The sequence below is a fragment of the Salvia hispanica genome, chromosome 3, assembly GCF_023119035.1.
Source record: "Salvia hispanica cultivar TCC Black 2014 chromosome 3, UniMelb_Shisp_WGS_1.0, whole genome shotgun sequence".
Lineage (NCBI taxonomy): Eukaryota > Viridiplantae > Streptophyta > Magnoliopsida > Lamiales > Lamiaceae > Salvia > Salvia hispanica.
In genome coordinates, this window is record NC_062967.1 from 16,959,389 (window position 1) to 16,979,604 (window position 20,216).

General features: G+C 34.3%; 3 protein-coding genes across 4 annotated transcripts; 2 read left to right on the forward strand and 1 right to left on the reverse strand.

Annotated features, from left to right (window-relative positions):
* Positions 1-104: 104 nt before the first annotated feature.
* Positions 105-2,390, forward strand: LOC125215662 (ribonuclease 3-like protein 3). Of its 2 annotated transcripts, XM_048117147.1 has the most exons (3): positions 110-564; positions 1,002-1,148; positions 2,055-2,390. In XM_048117147.1, the coding sequence occupies exons 1-3, from the start codon at positions 187-189 to the stop codon at positions 2,313-2,315; spliced, it is 786 nt and encodes a 261-aa protein (XP_047973104.1). In that variant the 5' UTR covers positions 110-186; the 3' UTR covers positions 2,316-2,390. The 2 variants fall into 2 exon arrangements, with proteins under 2 accessions (XP_047973105.1, XP_047973104.1); XM_048117148.1 differs by lacking the exon at positions 1,002-1,148 and having other exon boundaries at positions 105-564.
* A 483-nt stretch (positions 2,391-2,873) lies between these two features.
* LOC125215003 lies at positions 2,874-5,989 on the forward strand. The gene is made up of 3 exons (XM_048116273.1): positions 2,874-3,205; positions 3,636-4,934; positions 5,575-5,989. The coding sequence occupies exons 1-3, from the start codon at positions 3,023-3,025 to the stop codon at positions 5,800-5,802; spliced, it is 1,710 nt and encodes a 569-aa protein (XP_047972230.1). The 5' UTR covers positions 2,874-3,022; the 3' UTR covers positions 5,803-5,989.
* A 1,085-nt stretch (positions 5,990-7,074) lies between these two features.
* LOC125209474 (nucleolar protein 58-like) lies at positions 7,075-7,761 on the reverse strand. Its single transcript, XM_048109074.1, has one exon. It carries the CDS (start codon positions 7,759-7,761, stop codon positions 7,075-7,077), a length of 687 nt encoding a protein of 228 aa, XP_047965031.1.
* Positions 7,762-20,216: the final 12,455 nt, after the last annotated feature.

Sequence of the window (20,216 nt, forward strand, 5' to 3'; positions counted from 1 at the left end):
ATTCTTATTGACATACATTATGTAATTATTGAGGGCGGCGCATTAAAAATCTATATATTTGTTGAATTACACATCAAAACTCCTGCCCTTTTCATGCTCTTTTTGTCAATGTTTTGTAGTAGCATATAAATATACCACCGATAGGAATTTCACACAATCACAATCTTTATCACAGATACGATAGTCATGAGAGAAGAAGAGGTGCTTGTTTCGTTCCAAACCCTCGCTCTCCCACAAGGGCGAGAAGAGAGCTCAAGGCGAGTGAACGATCTTCGAGAGATCATCGGGTACGAATTCAACGACCCGATGATCTTGCAGCAAGCGTTCACGCACCACTCCTACGAGGAGGGTTGCTCCTCATTGGACCGACTTGCGTATATTGGTGATGCGATTTTGACTTTTGCGGTCACCAAAGACCAGTGCGTTCTCTACCCGGATTCGGACCCGGGTATGCTGACCAGGCTCCGCTCTGCCAACGTGGACACCGAAAAGCTCGCACGTGCCACCTTGAAGCTCGAGCTGCACGAATTTCTACGCCATAACATATTTTTACTTGAGCACCAAGTAAGTTTTTTTTTAATAATTACAACTATTTGAAGTTTGAACATATCCCGAATTAGTTTAAATTTTTTATAAACTGAGATTTGTACCGAATTATACTTAATTGATAGTAATTGATCTGTATCCCCAAATTATTGAGTTCTTTGACGACGCGTTATTAATTAATTTGGCAGATATTTGAATTGTTAGGCCAATAAATTTGACTTTTGTTTAAAAAGACACAAGTTGTGGGAACTCTTAGAAATTGTAGAGGTTGTTCATACTATTCCTTTTAAGTGAGAATGAGTCTCATTAAAAAGAAATACAGTATATTTTTTAAAATAGAAATTTCTAATTTTAAGAGATGAATTTAAGTACTAATATAAATCTTGAATTTTAGTAATTATTTTATTTACTGTGAAATAAATGCGTAACGCACAGTATTTGTTTGTTGTATTTAGATAGAAGAATTTAGAGAGGCAATCGCAAAACATCCTTTGCATTCATCAGGTTTAATTGATGCCCCAAAAGTGTTGGCAGACATATTTGAAGCATTGATAGGAGCCATATTTCTTGACTGCAAAAGCTCTTTTGACACAACTTGGGAGGTACTTTCCTTCTACCAAAATATTTTGTTCTTGTATACATTAAATATGTTAGATTCTGGTCCAAAACAAATTATGTAAAAAATTAAGCATTTTAAAGTTCAAAATTGATCTCGTATATTTGCACAAAATCGGTTCATATTTAACTCATTAATTAGATCAAAATGTGGTTGGGCAAAACATGTTAAATATGAACCAAAACATATTGTCTAGGACCAATATACTTAATTAATGAGTAAGACCTAGAACTTTTTTTTAGTAAATGTACGAGATGTTGGATATTTTAGTGTAATTCGATTAACTTGAATGATCGGGTATTGCTATAATGATATATCATTTAAGTATGGAGGTGCGGAGTGCACGCTTATTTGAATTCGTTATAATATTAGGAGCGAAGCTCCTAGATAGATGAATGGGGGTCCGGGGGCAGCGCCCCCGGGTAGCGGGGTCCAAGGGGCGGTAGCCCCTGGCGGGGTTCAAGGGGCAGAGCCCCTGGCTGGGGTCGAGTCAGCTTGGAAATTTTTTATTTCCGACAAAGTTACTGTATCGGAAATTCATCCGAAAATATAATGTCCGAAAGTCGAAGGACTAAATAGCAATTTTGGAAACCTTTGAAATTCGGTTATTTTCGGTTTAATCTCCCAACAGTTGCAATGTTTCATTGCACTGTTTCATCTTCTTCTTCTACTGATCATTTTCTGATTCAATTTTTATCGAAAAATACAAACATATGATTTTCTAATACTCTGAATTTTATCCGATCAAATTTTTTGGTTGAACCCCGAAATAGATTTGATCTGAAAGTGATAAACACGACTTTCAGATATCCAGTTTTTGTTTTCTCTGTTTTATATCTCCCTAACACGAGACCAATTTTGGACTTTAGTGTTCTTTTTAATTGTTTTTCAGGTAGTGAAGAAGCTGTTGGAACCGGTAATAACTCCGGCAACTCTACCAATTCATCCGGTTTCGCAGCTGCAAGAACTGTGTCAAAGCAGAAGGTTGAGTTTGAAGATGAGAGACTCGTGGAAAGACAATGGAGTTGTCGAGTTTGTGATTAACGATGCATGCGTTGGAAGAGCCGAATATAAAGCCAAGAGAGCCATTGCTAAGAACAGAGCAGCCCTCGACGCATATAACCACCTTAAATGTGACCAGATCTTGCTTTAATTAGGAACATGACAATCAATGATAACAATGAAAAATGTGGTGCATTTATTTTATTATATATATAGTTTGTTAACAGATCGTTCACTTGAATTCACAAAAAAACAACGTTTATTGCTCTTTTAAATGCTAATCTCAAAATAGAATTCAACCTGATATGGTCTCATATTTGTTCATCTAATTCCATACATTGCAAAACATATTTTTTCATCTTCTACTCCATTAATTCTTACTTATTTGACATATTGGTAATATAATCTATTCAGAATTTTAACTTTCATATAGAAAAATGGCCAAACTTGTTGAAAATAAAAAAAATTAAATACCTTAAGATTTTCAAAACTTTGAATGATATCTATCGATTTAGAAAAAGGAAAAAGAAAAGAAATAATACTCCAATGGGCCAAATTGTCAGTCCAAATCGATAGCGGGCTTTGGAAACGGGCCAAATTGTCAAGCCCAAATTGTGGGTATTTTTTTCCTCGAAAAGCCCAGATCTTTCTCGAATTGCAGTTTACAATTGTTTATTTGTAGGTAGCAGAATTCAATTTCTTTTCCTTTTTTTCAAAATTGAAATTTCAGCGATCAACCAAGTCTTTCTCTCCAAGAAATGTTGTGTATATATCATTGAATTCATGGAATTCTAGTCGGATCGATCATTTTTTTGTTTAAAAAAGAGGTTTTATTGTGTGTCTTTGCCTAATTGTGCAATGGATTTCGAATTGAGGAGGGCAGCGGAGAAGCTGGAGAAGGAGCAAAGGGATAGGAAACAGAGGGCGAAGCTCAAGTTAGATAGAGAAAGGAAGGTTAAGCAGGAAGCCGCTCGTCAGCGGGAAGCCATAGAAGCGACTCAGCGGCAGCGCCGCCTCGATGCCGCGGAAGCTGAATCCAAGGTTCGATTTGATCTCCGCCACTGATCCTTTACTACTGCACTTCTTTTAGGGTTTAAATTCGATTTGATTTTCAGTTGGTAGAGTGCTATTCCGAGGTAGAAATTTCTAGGTTAATGAATTGCTGAAAACCTTTATTGTAATGTTTTGGATGTTTAATTGCTGCGGAATTTTAGTGAAATGTGATCTATTGTGTGTATGTGAAGATCTCTTTCCCAATTTTGCATTGTATGACGAGAAAAAGGAGGAAATTGAGTATTCTTTTGTGATGAGAGATTATGTTAGTATAATTTATAGTCTAGTGATTGTATAGAATTCATGTTGGAAATTAGGATTTAGGAAATATATTTAGAAACTCTACGGTGCTTTCTAAATCAATAATCACATGTTTGAAGCGATTTTCTTTATGATTATGGATATGTTTCTATCTCAGGCTAATCAGCTAGCAGAGGAGAGCTCGCTTGCTGGCCGAGGAGTTATGTTCTCTCGTATTTTAGAAGCCGTGCCTTATCAGGGCATTGGAGATAAGATCAAACTTCCGCCTTCCTGTTTCACTGAGCTTTCTGACCAGGGAGCTTTTGACAAAGGGCCTCTGCATTTCTCTCTATCGTTGATTCGTCCCGAAGGCGCTATGAACGTAGATGGTGATGATGAAGGAACGTCCCGGATTACACATGCTGGTGTCCTCGAGTTCACAGTCGAGGAAGGTTTTGTAGCTCTTCCTCAGCACTGTTGGAGCAATCTATTCCCGGACGAGGCTCCTGGCTCTGCTGCAGTGGAAGTGCGTTACGTTTGGCTTCCTAAGGGAACGTATGCGAAACTTCAGACTGTGGAGTTCGGCTTCTCCGACATTCCTAATCACAAGGCGGTGCTGGAGACAAGTCTCCGACAGCATGCGACTCTTTCTCAAGGGGATCTCCTCATTGTCAATCATGGTGCACTGACTTATCATCTGCGTGTTCTCGAGCTGAAGCCTTCGCCGAGTGTATCTGTCCTGGAAACGGATATCGAGGTCGACATCATAGGTCCAGAGTCGGTAGATAACTCAAACCAGTATATGCTGAGGCCTCTTGCCTTGGGAAAATCGGAGCAAGGAGTGGTTGAGGAAGGGAAGTACATGTATTATAAGTTCTCCTTGGATGGAGAGACTTGGGAACGAATTTCTTCCAAGGATGCAAATGTTTTTGTTAGTTTGGAGACGCAGACACAGGATGGAGACACCGACCTGTATGTTTCTAGGCATCCCCTTTTGTTCCCAACTCAGCACCAACACTTGTGGTCGTCTCATGATTTGGGTTCGAAAGCTTTACTACTAGGGGCTGAGGATCAGAACTTGGGAGTTGGTACATACACCATTGCTGTGTATGGCTACAAAGGGACATCAAAGTACGAGGTCTCAGTGAATGTTCAAGACGTTGCTACGCAGAGGGTGGGGCAGCATGCTGCTTCTTCAACCTCGTCAGGGGAGGTAGATACTGTGGAGTGCAGAAACTGTAAGCGTCATATCCCATCAAGAACAATTTCCCTTCACGAAGCTTATTGTAGTAGGCATAATACCATTTGCCAGCATCCCGGTTGTGGGGTTGTTTTGAGGGTCGAGGAGAGTGAGAGGCATGTTCATTGTGAAAAATGCAGTAAAGCTTTCCAAAGGGAAGAAATCGAGAAACATATGAAAGTTTTTCACGAGCCGCTTCATTGCCCTTGTGGGATTGTTCTTGAGAAGGAGGAAATGGTAAGAACTAAGCTCTTTGCATCTTGTTTTTAATCGTCTGCTCTTTGGCTTATTGTTTCGATTTCTTCTGTGGTCTCTGGTATTTTCCCATTCCCATGAGATAAATCATGCCACTGTTTGTGTCTTTGTGTCTATGAAATGTGATGCATAGCTTAGCTTTATGATGGTAGATCACTATACACCTCTCACACACCTACACCTACCGTCTCACTCACATTCTAAATGATCCGAACCCCTAACCTATTGGTTGGAGGGCTTGTGTCTAACCAACTGAACTTCATTTCATTATCTGGTTAAGGCTTTTGTCACACTCGTAGTGGGGTCTCATAAATGACTTTTGTTTCAATAACAGCATCGCCTTTTGATTTGTAGCATATCAGATGTTATCCGATGAACGGAAATTGTCGTGGCATGATTCATGATTTTTTTCAATACAAAGAAAACAAGCTGTTGGATCTTGAAAAAAATCATATCACCACAATTTTCCCTTCATCTGATAGATGTATTTATTTTGCTACAATTGAGAAGGCGAGGCTGCAGTTAAACTAGCTACATTGAACCCTGCATGCGGATTTTTTGTCGAATATACAATGCAGGTGTTTTCCTTTTCGACCTGACTAATCCGATGTGTGCTCTGCAGGTGCAACACCAGTCCTCAACTTGCTCCTTACGCCTCATTACATGCCGGTTTTGTGGAGATATGGTTCAGGCTGGGAGGTCTGCTGATGATGCCCGAGACCGTATCAGAGGATTATCAGAACACGAGAGTGTGTGTGGGTCTAGAACTGCACCGTGCGATTCATGTGGGCGATCCGTGATGCTCAAGGACATGGATATACACCAAATCGCCGTCCATCAGAAGAACTAGTCGTGTCGTCGCCAACCCAACATAGGGTTGGCTTGTCCATGAGGCAGGTAGGTGGCTTCAGGTCCTACCTGGGATGATTCAGATATATTGAACCTCTATATTATTCACATCTGTTATTTGTAAATTTGTACAATCAATATTTTATGGTTCACTGCTAAACCTAAATGATACTCATTTTTTTACCTCACGGGTAATTCTCATACTATAATCTTTCTACTTTTAATAGTACTTCATTTTGTCCATGGAAATGGTCCCATTTTTTCATCTAACTAAAATTAGTCTCATTTCTATTTATTAGAATATTTTCTTAATCTCTCCTTATTTAGTTTTTGTTTCTCTGATACTTTACAAATAATATATTAGAACTCGTCTCATTTATAAATGAGATTATTTTTAACTAACGGAGTACATTTTTGTTAATTTTGATGTTATTTGTAATTTCAAACTTAGTTTTAATATCGTATCAAACAAGTATTATACTTAGTTTTATAGTCGTTATCGAGAATTTTTTGTGGATCAATATTCCAAAATACTTAACTTCTGGTACGTCAAAGCTCTGTGATTTTGATGTCTTGAATCAGAGTTCATTCGATGACAAAATAAATTATGTAAATTTAATAGTACTACCACAATTAACAAAACTACAAACCTTAATATAATAGAATAATCAACCCAAATGACTCAAAATAAAAAAAATGTAAATTTAATAGTACTACTATAATTAGAGATTTTAAAAGTAACGGTGAACGGCTGAACGCATTACTAAAATAACTGCAACTGAAAATATTTTAATAAAATAATAAATTCAATTATCAACTACTGGGAAAAAAGTAAAAATAACTATAAACCCTAACTAAGAAGTACATAAAATAGTAATTAAACATTAAATTACAAAACATATTAGGGGTTATAATCATAAAAAATAGTGCTATATTGAATGTGGTATTTTAACGTCACAAGTACGTAGTACTACTAATTAATTCACAAAATAATTATAACACCATAAATCACGCATCTACATTTTATAAATTACTTCCACCATCTCAAATATTTGAATTTTAATTTATTATTAAATCATAATCCTAAACAACAACAAAAATTTCACCTTGCCAACTAACCACATAAAAAACACTACCATCAATATTGTGTAATAATTTCACACAATAAGATGAGTTGCATGGAAGGGATATAGATCAATCACTATCCCCGAAAAGAAAAAAAAAATCATCAAACATAATAGCTAGAGACATTTCATTACATAACTTGAATAGCTCAATTAAAATAGCCGGCTACCTTATCCTTCATACGCATAGCTCCGTTCTCCGCCCCATCAACGGCGTCCCCGACGTCCGCCAGCAGCCTCCGCCCCAACGGAACCTTATTTTTCGCCGACTCATCTTTTTCTTCTGACTTCTCTTTGTCCTTTTTCTCATCTTTGTCTTTGTCATCTGACTTCTCTTTGTCCTTTTTCTCATCTTTGCCTTTATCCTTCTTCTCATTTTTATCCTTGTCTTTGTCCTTCTTCTCGTCCTTATCTTTCTTTTTCTCCTTTTTCTCATCCTTGTCTTCGTCTTTGTCATCTGACTTCTTTTTGTCCTTTTTGTCACACTTTTGTTTCTTCTTTTTCTCGTCTTCGTCTTTGTCTTTGTCTTTGTCTTTGTCCTTCTCTTTGTCTTTGTCTTTATCATCTGACTTCTCTTTCTCATCCGATTCATCTTTCTCATCCGGTTTATCTTTCTCATCCGGCTCCTCCTTAGCCGGCTCAGCTTGGGGAGCCAAGCCACCTTCAGCTTGAGGAGCCGAGCCATCTTTTGGCTCAGTCCCCTCCAAGGAAGCTTTGTCCCCCGCCTCGGCCTCAAGCCCCGCGACATCCGGGGCAACTTCTTGCGCCGACAACGACGGAAGATTAGCGCCGATGATAAACAGCGCGGCCATTATTAAAAGCAGCGTCTTCGCCATGGTTGGCGTTTTATTTATTTTATCTATTTTTTTACTTATAAGTTTTGTTCTGTTTTTTCGAATTTTCAACTTATTTTGAGAATTCCAAATCATTATATAGTGATGAATACCGTTGAATTATTAACGGAAGATTGCTAAGTTTAGTGGAGGACCAAAATTCTAGGATGCTGTAGGTGTTGAAAATTATGAGACTTTTTTTTACAAAATTCAAGAAAAATTTATGGAAAGAGAATATGAATATTCCATTTTTTTTTTGCGTAAATGTAGGTATTTTGTGGTGTATATTTATACCGAGTATACCGCACCGCTCCTTCACGTTGAAAAATCAAATTTATGAAATACTAGTACATGAGTATTTATTTAAGTTATTTGGACTAAAAATTTAGTGGTCAATCCTCACCAATGTGTCAATCTTATTTGGTATGCCCTACTAATAGAGATTTGACAAGTGGAGAGTACATATAGTTATGTTTTCAACTAGATATATAAACAATGGAAACATTAAATTATATGGAAAGTTTCTTCAAATTCCATATATAATAAATACTCCACTATATATGAAAGAGATATTCATTATTCTATTTATTTAAATAATTAATCATCATCACAATTATTGTCAAGTCAATTTATACGCAAATATACAAAAATGGTAACTTTATATTAGAACATTTTTTATTTTATTTTATTATGAAACCATGGTGATATTTCATGTATTAACTATTATCAATTAACTTTGATAAGATTAAATTTTTTTTTTATTGGGGATCACTATCACTTTTATTGTATTAGATTTAGTTTTTTATAATTTTAAATTTAAATGTTATTTATGGAATTTTTGTTTATGGAATTTTTTATTGTATATTGAAAAGGATAAAAATGTATGAATATTATATACAAGTGCTATGTTATATTATAAAACTAGTTAAATAATAATAAGATGATCTAAAAAATTAATACTAGTACATTTTATCCTTTTCAATATACCATCAAAAAGTTCCATAAACAAAAATTCCATAAATAACATTTAAATTTAAAATTATAAAAAACTAACTACTATAATAAAAGTGATAGTGATCCCCCCATTAAAAAATTTAATCATATCAAAGTTAATTGATAATAGTTAATACATGAAATATCACCATGGTTTCATATTAAAATAAAACAAAAAATGTTCTAATATAAAGTTACCATTTTGTATATTTACGCATTAATTGACTTGACAATAATTGTGATGATGATTAATTATTTAAATAAATAGAATAAAGAATATCTCTTTCATATATAATGTACTCCCTCCGTCCACGAATAGAAGTCTCATTTCTTATCGGTGCGGGTTTTAAGAAATGTTAAGAAAAGTGAGTGGAAGAAAGTTAGTGGAATAGGGGTCCCACTTGTATATATTAGTTTTAAATGATATGTGAGTGGAATGAGTTGGTGGAATGTGGGGCCTCTTTACCATTTATGGTAATTATGAACCGGGACTCCTATTCGCGGACTGACCAAAATGGAAAAACGGGACTCCTATTCGCGGACGGAGAGAGTATTTGTTATACATGGAATTTGAAGAAACTTTCCATATAATTTAATGTTTCCATTTTTATATATCTAGTTGAAAACATGACTATATGTATTTTCCACTTGTCAAATCTCTATTAGTAGGACATACCAAATTGGGTTGACACATTGGTGAGGATTGACCATTAAATTTGTACTCGGTTATTTGGAGACATTGTGATTGGAAACTGTTATTAATACTCTAGGAGAAAATAAAATTATGCTAATTTAGTTAACTTAATAACTACTCCTTGCGTTTGCGTATGCGAATAGGAGTGACATTCTTTTCCGATACGAATGTTAATTCCGATACGAATGTTAAGAAATGTTAAAAAAAATGGGTGGAATAAAGTTAGTGGAATATGAATCACACATGTATATACTACTCTCTCCGTCTCTGATTAATTGTCACTCTTTTCTATTTCGATCTGTCCCTTAATAATTGTCACACTTCATTTTAACCTTAAATGGTAAGTAGATCCTACATTCCACTAACTTACTCTACTCATATTTTATTATAAAACCAATATAAAAAAGTGGGTCCTACATTCCACTAACTTTTTCAACCAACTTTTATTTACATTTTCTTAAAACTCGTGTCCGGTCAAAGAGTGACAATTAATCGGGGACGGGGAAAGTATTAGTTTTAAATGATTGTGAGTGAATTAGTTAATGGAATGTGAGGCTTCTTACCATATATAGTAATAATGAACTGAAACTCTTATTCATGGACGGATTAAAATGGTAAAATAAGACTCCTATTCCTGGACGGATGGAGTATAAATTAGATGGTGTACGTATATATGTATTTAATTTATTAAAATACTGTTAATTCACACTGATTTAATTGAAGAAATGAGCAATTTTCGGTATAATTCAAAGGGCGGCGAGGAGTAATCTGCAGCTGTTAATTAGATTTTCAGTAGAAATAATAAACAATAATGAGAATATTGTAGCATTAATAAGTTGAAAATGAAGTAGAATTAATGTTGATGTCCTGTTTATGCTCATTGGAAAGCTCTTTGGAATGCATATGAAGTATTTTATTTCATTTAGAAATTTTTTTCACCAGGGAAATTGAATTATAAGGTTGTGTTCGCAAGAAATAATGGCAGCCCAAGAAATTTGACGGCGAATTTAGTTGATAGGATGCTTCTTTTTAATTTTATCAATCGAGATTTTAAGTCATCGCAAGGTTGTCCTCATGAAAATGTACAATAATTACAAAGACTAACTTAAGTAGATGTTCGATTTGCATACTGTATTTTAGCATTAAATATGTAGTTTGTTTGGTTTATAAGATTGAACCACACAACTCAATTTTAAATGAATAATCATATGATAATTAGTCATATTTAACCTCTTCTAATTAAAATAATCTCACAACTTAATCCTAATTATATCTTGGTACCCCCTCCATTCCATAATAGATGACATAATTGGAGAATGACATGAGATTTTAGGAGATGTTGTTTTGTCATTTGTGTGTTAGATGAAAAGAGAAAATAATATATTTATATTAATGTGAGAGAGAGTGTTTTTCAAAAAACAAAATATAACATCTTTTGTGGGACAAACTAAAAAAGAAAGTGTAACATTTATTATAAACAGAGGGAGTACTATTTTATCTACGAAACCAAACACATCCCTAGTACAGAGTATACTATACTAGTTTTCACTCTATTTCCGTGTCAATTCTTAAGTCTATTTGGAATATCCGTAACAAGATCGTATTCCAAAACTTCCCACCCAATTGATATTGATAGCTTAAGAAAAGTCGACTATTCTGGCTCCTTGGCACGTGGGTTAGAGGATGATATGCCCTCACTTCCCCTTCTGACTAGGCAAATACTGAAAGATTGGAATGTCATCAGAGAGTGGACACCAGGTTTGAAGGTTTGAGAAACACACGAAATAGGTGGGTGCTGCCCTCTTGCTCCCTACGCGTTGTCTGATGTTCTCTCAGGTATCTCTTGGGTTTTACTTAGCTCATGATGTTTACCTTCTCTTTGCTAGTTCATGGCTGTCATGCTTTTGACTGTTGCTTTTTTCTTTCTAGCTTTGTCAATTTTGCACTTGTTGTGATGTTAGCTTCGTTGAGTTTTAGCTTCCGCTTTATTAGTTTATATACTTTTGATGATGTTTACCTTCTCTTTGCTAGTTCATGGCTTGTCATGCTTTTGACTGTTGCTTTTTTCTTTCTAGATTTGTCAGTTTTGCATTTGTTGTGATGTTAGCTTTGTTGAGTTTTAGCTTCTGCTTTATTAGTTTATATATTTTTGATGGTGTTGTACTCTACCTCGCCACTTCTAGGTGGTTTGAGATTTTTAAATTATCGAAAAAAATAGATTGAGTTAGAATTAAATCAAGTGATATATATCAAAAAAGTTTATTTGACATTTAACACTATATATTCGTTGTATCCCAAGTTAAGAGAGACACTTATATTGGCACGGAACTTAATGAAATGATGTTTAACGAGTTACGTGGAAAAGAAAGTACAATATGAAATAAAATTTCCAAAAAATAATACTCCCTTCGTCCCACTTTACGAGTCCCGGTTTACTACTTTTGGGTGTCCCACTTTAGGAGTTCCGGTTGGCATATTCCATAATTGATAATAGGCCCCACATTCCACTCACCTTTTCCCACTCACATTTTATTATAAAACTAATATATAAAAGTATGACCCACATTCCACTATTTTTTTTCACCAACTTTCCTTTATATTTCTTAAAATTCGTGCTGAACTCAACCGGGACTCCTAAAGTGGGACGGAGGGAGTAATAAAATGGGAGAAATAATAAATTAGCTAGTTGAAGAGAAATTAAAATAGGAAACAATATGAAATAAGAGAGATAAAGAGTTAATTTTCGCCAAAATAGTAAATAAAATTGCCAAAAAAATAATAATAAAATGAGATAAATAGTAATAAATTAGCTAGTTGAAGAGAAATTAAAATAGGAAACAATATGAAATAAGACCATAAGAGAGATAAAAGGAGTTAATTTTTGCCAAAATAGTAAATGCTTCATCCAGGTCGGTACAGTCCAAAACTGTATGATTAAATTAACTTGGAACAAATAGAATAACAAACATCACAAATTGATATTGTTAATGATTCTAGTGCATATAGTCGAATGCATTTTATTTGTGTTGACAAAACAAAATTTTAGCCCATGCTATAAAATGAACAAGGTTATTGTAACATACTAAAAAGTCAAAGTTCGGGTCAATTTGTAAGAATAATCTAAAATTATAAATCGAAGTAAAAAAAAAATTCTACAATTAATTACTATTTTTTATGTACCCTTATATCATATCCTTTTTTCATAGTATATTCTTTAATTACCGTTAGAAAAAAGTAATTCAACTCCTTGACGAAATTCGACTCGGTAACAAATAAAAGGAAATATTTCATCTTCTTTATTCATGGATGATCCCCTTGCGCAATAATATTACACGAAACGATCAATTATAATTATCGATGAAACGTTTTTTTTTAAATCATCAAATGAAAGAAAACAAACCATAATATGGTTCGTGCTTATTTTTCAAGAGAAAAAATCAATCAATAATGGATAAGGCCGATGAACTTTGTCTTCAAATCCTGAGCCTTTTTCTCGGTCGCCTGCACCGCCACAGAGATGGACATCTCCGAACCACTCAAGAGCTTCCGGTTGCCATCACGGCATTGATGAATTGCTAGGCAAGGCCTTATGACGCGGTCTATTGGGCCTGGGCTGCCAGGAATGGACTTAGCTATGAGATCACTATAGTTAATGGTAGTGGCGGATTCAGATGAAAAAAGAACGCTCATGGCGAATAATGCAACCAACGTCAATGCTGCAGTCTTGGCCATGCTAGCAACTTTTTTCTTTTAATTGAAATTGGAATTAATGTGTAAAGATGATCTTTTTTCCCTCTTGAAATTGCACTATTTTCTTGGTTTATTTTATGTTAAATAATCTCGTGGCTTTATATAGGAGAAAGGGTTGTAATTAAGAGGCATGTTTGTATTTTTGGGGAGAACCATTCATTTCAATTTGCGTTGATCCGAAATTCTCTGAGTTTTCCATTTATTACTATTTTTTGTGAGGAGTTGTGTTATTTTTATTTAGAGTAAAAGCCAAATGTGGTCCCTAACATATGGTCGTTTTATCAATTTGGTCCTTAACATTATCATTTTGATTATTTGGTCCCTCACAAATAAACTCGGACCCGAATCGGTCCTCACTTAACAGAACCGTCAAAAAATAGACGGTGATTGCAATTTGACTATATTAAATTACTAATGGTAATTAATTATACCTAATTATAATTCTTAATTCCTATTAAATTACAAATTATTCATTTCATTTTGGAACTGATATTATCTTTTTTCCAATTTTGCTAATAGGAAAAAAATTATAATTAGGTATAATTAATTACCATTAGTAATTTAATATAGTCAAATTGCGGTCATCGTCTATTTATTGACGGTTCTATTAAGTGAGGACCGATTCGGAGTCCGAGTTTATTTGTGAGGGATCAAATAATCAAAAAGATAATGTTAAGGACCAAATTGATAAAACGACCATATGTTAGGGACCACATTTGGCCTTTACTCTTTTATTTATTGAGTGAACTACACAAATAATCCCTGGACTATGCGTTTATTTCGCCAGTGAACACTGGACTTTAAAAATATCCCCAGACAATCCTGGACTAAGCGTTTATCTCGAAAATGGTCCATTTCATTGTTTCATGATGAAAATACCCTTTTGGGGTGTTTGGGCAATTTGGTCTTTTTACATTTTAAATCTGATATTATTTCAGTTATTTACTAAATCTGATATTATTTCAAAATCATCATTCTTCTTCCATTTTTCCATCCTTCACTTTGTTTCTTTATTTCAATATTATATTTAATTTTATAAAATTAAATTTTAAATTTTGATTCTTAAATATCAATAATTTTTTTTAATTATTAAAATTACTATTAAATAACAGATAAATAGTTTTAATCAATATTTGATAGCGTCTAATATTTAATCAATAAGGTACGACGACACCTTAGTTTTAATCATAAATAGATCATATAACACGATTTATTCCGAATAAATATGCATCTAATGTAAGACTAATATAATTTTCGTTTATTAATTTGAAAGCAATCAAAACTAACTAGAAAATTTCAACAAAAATTCTCCTATATCAAATTTTTAGTAGTATCAAATTTTTAGTCAACTTCATAATATTTTTAGTCAAATTCTCTTATACATTATATGCATATTTATTTCAGAATAAATCGTGTTATATGATCTATTTATGATTAAAACTATTAATTATTGATTAAAACTAAGGCGGCGTTGTACCTTATTGATTAAATATTAGACACTATCAAATATTGATTAAAACTATTAATTTGTTATTTAATTGTAATTTTAATTATTAAATTTTTTTTGTTGATATTTAAAAATTAAAAATTAAAATTTAATTTTATAAAAGTAAATCTAATATTGAAATAAAGAAACAAAGTGAAGGATAACAAAAGGAAAGAAGAATGATAATTTTGAAATAATATCATATTTAGTAATCCCTCCGTCCGCCATTAGGAGTCTCATTCCTTGGCGGCACGAGTTTTAAGAAATGTTAAGAAAAGTTGGTGGAAAAAAGTTAGTGGAATAGGGGTCCCACTTGTATATATTATTTTTAAATGAAATGTGAGTAGAATGAGTTAGGTGAATGTGAGACCCTATTACCATTTATGGTAAAAGTGAACCGGGACTCCTATTCGCGGACGGACTAAAATGGAAAAACGGGACTCCTATTCGCCGGCCGGACTAAAATATGAGTACATCACAAAAATAATATCAGATTTAAAATGTAAAAAGACCAAATTGTCCAAACCTTCCAAAACCCCCCAAAACCCCCCAAAAGGGTATTTTTGTCACGAAATAGTGAAAAATGACCATTTTCGAGATAAACGCTTAGTGCAAGGTTGTCTGGAGATATTTTTAAAGTCCAGAGTTCATTGGCGAGATAAACGCATAGTCCAGAGACTATTTTTGTAGTTTACAATTATTTATTTATTATGTCCACGGAATTAAATAGGAAAATGATTGGCACCGAAATTGAAATATAATCAATGACACTATTACAGTTTAGATGAAATTAATATCATGAAAAATGGAATAGAGATGTCTTGCAGAATGAATCAAACAAAATGCTTTATTTATATTAGGGGTGACAAATCATGCGGATCGGGTCGTTATTGAGGTCAATCTGATAACGACCCAGCTAGTGGCGAAGCCCTGTTGGGGGGCCCCTATAAATTTTCTTACTCCCTCCGTTCCATAGTACGTAATAGAGTCATTTTGTCATTTTGGTACTTCCATAGTAATAAAGTCATTTCCCTTTTTAGTAAAAGTCTACACATTTTTCTACACCTATATTACTCTATTTTACTTTATTCTCTCTTCATCTCTCTATCTTTTTTACTTTCCACTTTACTCTCTCTTTACTTAACTCACCTAAAATAATTTTTTTTAATCTCTGCTCCGAAAAAAAATACCTCCATTATTATAGAATGGAGGGAGTATTACCTATATATAGTATATGTAAACTAAGTATAATGAGTGAATACACTGGCGCAGTTGGAAGGAAACTTCGTCTCCTGTATAGATGTGCCCAGAGTTCGATTCAGTTTTCAACTTTTTTTTCTCTCTTTCTTTGTATTTATGCAACTTATTTAATCCTTTTTCTATTTATGCTATATAATGAGTATATTTTATATTTCTTTGTTTTCTATTTTTTGGAACATAATTTCTACTTGTCTCTATTACACCATTAATTATGTTCATTTTTATTTGCTTTGTTCCATCATTATACTTATAATAAAAAAATTTACAAATATAATTATTGTATTCTATTTGTTATGATTTAAATTTCGTTAATGTTTCTTAGGAGACATTTAAACATCGTAAAAAAAACGTTTTCATCCATTATACTTACTTAAAAATTGAAAATATCAAATAATCGAGCTTTCGACATCATGAACATCGAAAAAATCCTATAACTATTATCATTAATGTGGGCCCCCCATCGTAAAACTTATGGCTTCGCCACTGGAAACTGTCAATCTGAATACGAACTCGACCTGCTACCTTCAAGCCTGAACATGACCTGAATGTTAGGATTGATATACTGAAAGCATATTTCGAGCATGTTGCACGGATAGAATTGCTTGTATACAATAAACTCTACAATCCACTTTTAACTCAAGGCGATAAGAAGTCATTTTATCGCATTAGTGTTTGCTTGTGCATTTATAAGATGCTTCTCAAAAATTTAAATGTATAAGAAGCAAACAAGTCTGATTCTTCTGCATAGTAGACTGGTCATGAACGATGTTCACAGAAGGTGACGCAGTCGGTCCTTTGTAGAAGAGAAATAGAATTTCACAACCTAGATAGGCTTTGGCTACCTATCGTGAAAGGTTGCAGTGTTAGTCCGCATCTACCCAAGGTGGTCGACTTTCATGAAGACGTTCAGCAATCCGCAAGAGCCGAGATGGATTCTTTTTGCGCAGCGTCAATAGTCTGCTCGGAAAGACGTCGAAAGAGCTTTTGCGGTCCTTCAAGGCGATTCAACATTGTGAAGGCCCCGTCTCGGCTATGGTACGTTAAGAATATTGCCGACATCATGTACACGTATATTATCTTGCACAACATGACGATGGCGGCTAACTTTTACGACGAGGATGAAGCCGGAAGCTCAACCGCGAGGTCTCCCCCACGCCGAGGTGTGCATACGACGGTGAACGAGAGGATCGAGACAAGACACACAATGCGCGATACAATAACCCACATTGAGCTACAAAAAGACCTAATCAAACACATTTGGGCGAAATTCGGCATCAAGTAGTGGGTCTTTTTAATTTTATGAATTTAATTATGTATTTTTTTATTTTCTAGGATTTTAATTATGTAATTTTTATTTTTTAGGATTTTAATTATGTAATTTTTATTTTTTAATGTATTTTTATAATGTAGAAATGTTTTTAGTAATTAAAGTATTTAAATTGAATAATAGAATGGTGGGACCCTTGCGCTTGTCCTTGCGGAAGAGCACGGATGTGGGTGTTGTGCTCTTATCTAAGGACAAGGAGTGAAAGTGGTCCGGGCCAACCTCCGTGCTCTTAAATAAGAGCACGGATAGGGATGCTCTAATTTAATAATGACATTGTACACGTATTATGTTGACATATTATGATATCGATCTATATATTAAGCAGTTAGTTTATTGTATGGATACGATGATCCCAGTGGCGTTCGGAGTCTCAAAGACCGAAGCATAATCTTCGAGCGCAGCCCGGATCTGTGACATCAGCTGCGTCCCTGATCGGCACTATCTCAGATACCTCAGAATCACGATTCTGACCGATGACGGAGAACAGACCGTGATACGAGATTTAGCGAGGTGACTTGTCCTCTCCCTTATGCATAATTGGTTTGCTCTCCCAATCAAACTTCATGGTAAGTTTGTGATATCCATTGCGAGACTCCATCGCTTGAAACAGGGCGCAGGGTCGGGCGTAGTGGGGGAAGAGTAACTCAATGAAGCACCAGTTGATAGGATTTGAGATCCTATCGATGGAAGAGAGCACACATTTGTGAAGATGATCGCTAGTTAAGGTACTAGGTTTTTCGAAGAAAAGATGATTTTTTATTACTTTAATATTCAAAGACTCAATGTATGAACATTCTATAACATATAAAATTCTTTTTGCTTGATTCGACTTTACGACCTGAGAAAGAATCAAGAAGAAAACCCGAGAAGATTTAACTCAATCTATTCTAAATAAATGTCAAATAATTAATTAAAAACAATAATAAACTAACTAACTAAGATACGTTCCAATTCTTCATTCTGTGTACCGCACATGTCGGGCATTCCTCCTTCGTCGTCGCTTTGCCCTCGCTCGTCGTGGCTTCAAAGCCTCTCCCGCGTCCGTCCCCGTTGTAGCTGGTATTCTGGGGTGCTCAGGTAGCTCCGGTTGCATAATCCTATCAGATTCCGACCTTCTTTTAGCCACGGTCGCATGGATATAAACTTATCACAAATTTATCACATAAACTTTATCACAAATTTATCACATAAACTTATCACAAATTTATCACATAAACTTATTACAATTCTCACAACCAATGTGGGAATTGAGTCCGTAACACGATGACAGGTTTCTCACTCGTTAACGGCATGGTGATATTCGTTTGCCGCCGGCATTTTGTAAAAGCCCCTCCCAAATTCGATCGCTGGGTGGCTTAGATATGGATTACTTTGTTCAAAACCGTCATTCTCCGCAGCCACAAAATCACTCATCACCACAACCATCACCATCAAACTCGCCACGACCTTTTTCTCCATTCTTTTAATTATATAACCTTTTATTTTTCCTCTAATTAAAACTTGTATGATATATATATCTCAGTTGGATGAACTTCTCCTAATGGTGTCCGTTGTTTTGAAATAGAAATTTGAGGAATACCATTCCTTGTAATTGCAATTCTCCATCAATCCAGGAGCTTGTTTATGTTTTTCCTATATTTTCTGGATTGCATTAAAAATATAGTCTAAAATATAGTATACTCACAAGTCACAAGTATCATCTTAATTACTACTCTTATAATAGATGAAATGTAACTATGTTTGAGACTTGAGTTTTTTTCATGCTTTTAATGTTTCTTAAATATACAAATTAAATTTTCATCATATTTTAAATAATAAAAAGGGAAAATATATTAAGAAGAAATTACCCAGATGCAATCAAGAAATTAGTCATTGATCGATGATTGATATAAACTAAATTTACATGCTTTTAAGGCCTATATATAGCTTGCGTTAATTTCATGTCATGTGAATTATGTTTATTATTGCATATATTTCTACATTTTACTAGTAATTTGCGTGTTTCCTGACATTTGAAGGAATAATGGCTGAAATTAATGAATTCTAAAATAGTACTTAATAGATACCATTATCTTCTTCTTCGAAAGAGCTTTGTGTGAATATTTCGCACGTCTCAATCCGAGTTCTGATGATAAAGATATGGTTGATTAACAAAGACTGCGCGCGCATTGCAATGTCAGCCGGCCTTGGCTGGTGTAGACATGAAGCCCAATATTTTTCCTATTGGAGTTATATAGGATTCAATTTCTACCATATATTTACATTTTTCAAGCCTATAAATACCCTAAAACATACATCAAATCATTAATCTTTGAGCCTTCTACACATAAATTCCTACATCTTCTTCTTCTTCTTCTTCTTCTTCTTCTTCTTCTTCTTCTTCTTCTTCTTCTTCTTCTTCTTCTTCTTCTTCTTCTTCTTACTCTCTCTGGTTCTGAATAAATGTTACATATCTTTTTATTTGGATGAATCCCAATAAATATATTATTTCACTATTACTCTATTCGTTCCTAAAAAATATGAACATTTGGTTCGGTACGAGTTTTAATGTATAACTGGTAAAGTAAGAGAGATAGATAAAGGATAGTGTAAGTAGTGTCAATGAAGAGAGAGTTTCACAATGTAGTGTTATTTAACTGTTCTAAAATTTGAAAGTTGACAGACTAATAAGAAAATAGTTCATACTTTTCAGGACAGAGAGAATACTATTTTTATTAAGTAGACCCCACACTTTACTCAAAATTATTATAAAACTAATACTTCATATAAAAGTAGGGCCAACATGCTACTAATTTTTTCCACCCACATTCCTTTACAAAGTCAAACAATTTCTTAAATCTCCCACTAGTCAAATATGGGACATCTATTGTGGACTGAAGGGAGATAATATTGCTAAACATTCGATAATTTATGTAAATTACTCCCTCCGGAGCGGCACGAGATTTTAT

What these genes read in the sequence shown, in the direction of transcription:
- LOC125215662 (XM_048117147.1), top strand. Translation starts at nt 187, where the DNA reads ATGAGAGAAGAAGAGGTGCTTGTTTCGTTCCAAACCCTCGCTCTCCCA. An exon ending in TATTTTTACTTGAGCACCAA is followed by an intron (nt 565 to 1,001) that starts GTAAGTTTTTTT and finishes TGTTGTATTTAG; the next exon opens with ATAGAAGAATTTAGAGAGGC. An exon ending in CTTTTGACACAACTTGGGAG is followed by an intron (nt 1,149 to 2,054) that starts GTACTTTCCTTC and finishes ATTGTTTTTCAG; the next exon opens with GTAGTGAAGAAGCTGTTGGA.
- LOC125215003 (XM_048116273.1), top strand. Translation starts at nt 3,023, where the DNA reads ATGGATTTCGAATTGAGGAGGGCAGCGGAGAAGCTGGAGAAGGAGCAA. An exon ending in CCGCGGAAGCTGAATCCAAG is followed by an intron (nt 3,206 to 3,635) that starts GTTCGATTTGAT and finishes TTTCTATCTCAG; the next exon opens with GCTAATCAGCTAGCAGAGGA. An exon ending in TTCTTGAGAAGGAGGAAATG is followed by an intron (nt 4,935 to 5,574) that starts GTAAGAACTAAG and finishes TGTGCTCTGCAG; the next exon opens with GTGCAACACCAGTCCTCAAC.
- LOC125209474 (XM_048109074.1), bottom strand. Translation starts at nt 7,761, where the DNA reads ATGGCGAAGACGCTGCTTTTAATAATGGCCGCGCTGTTTATCATCGGC.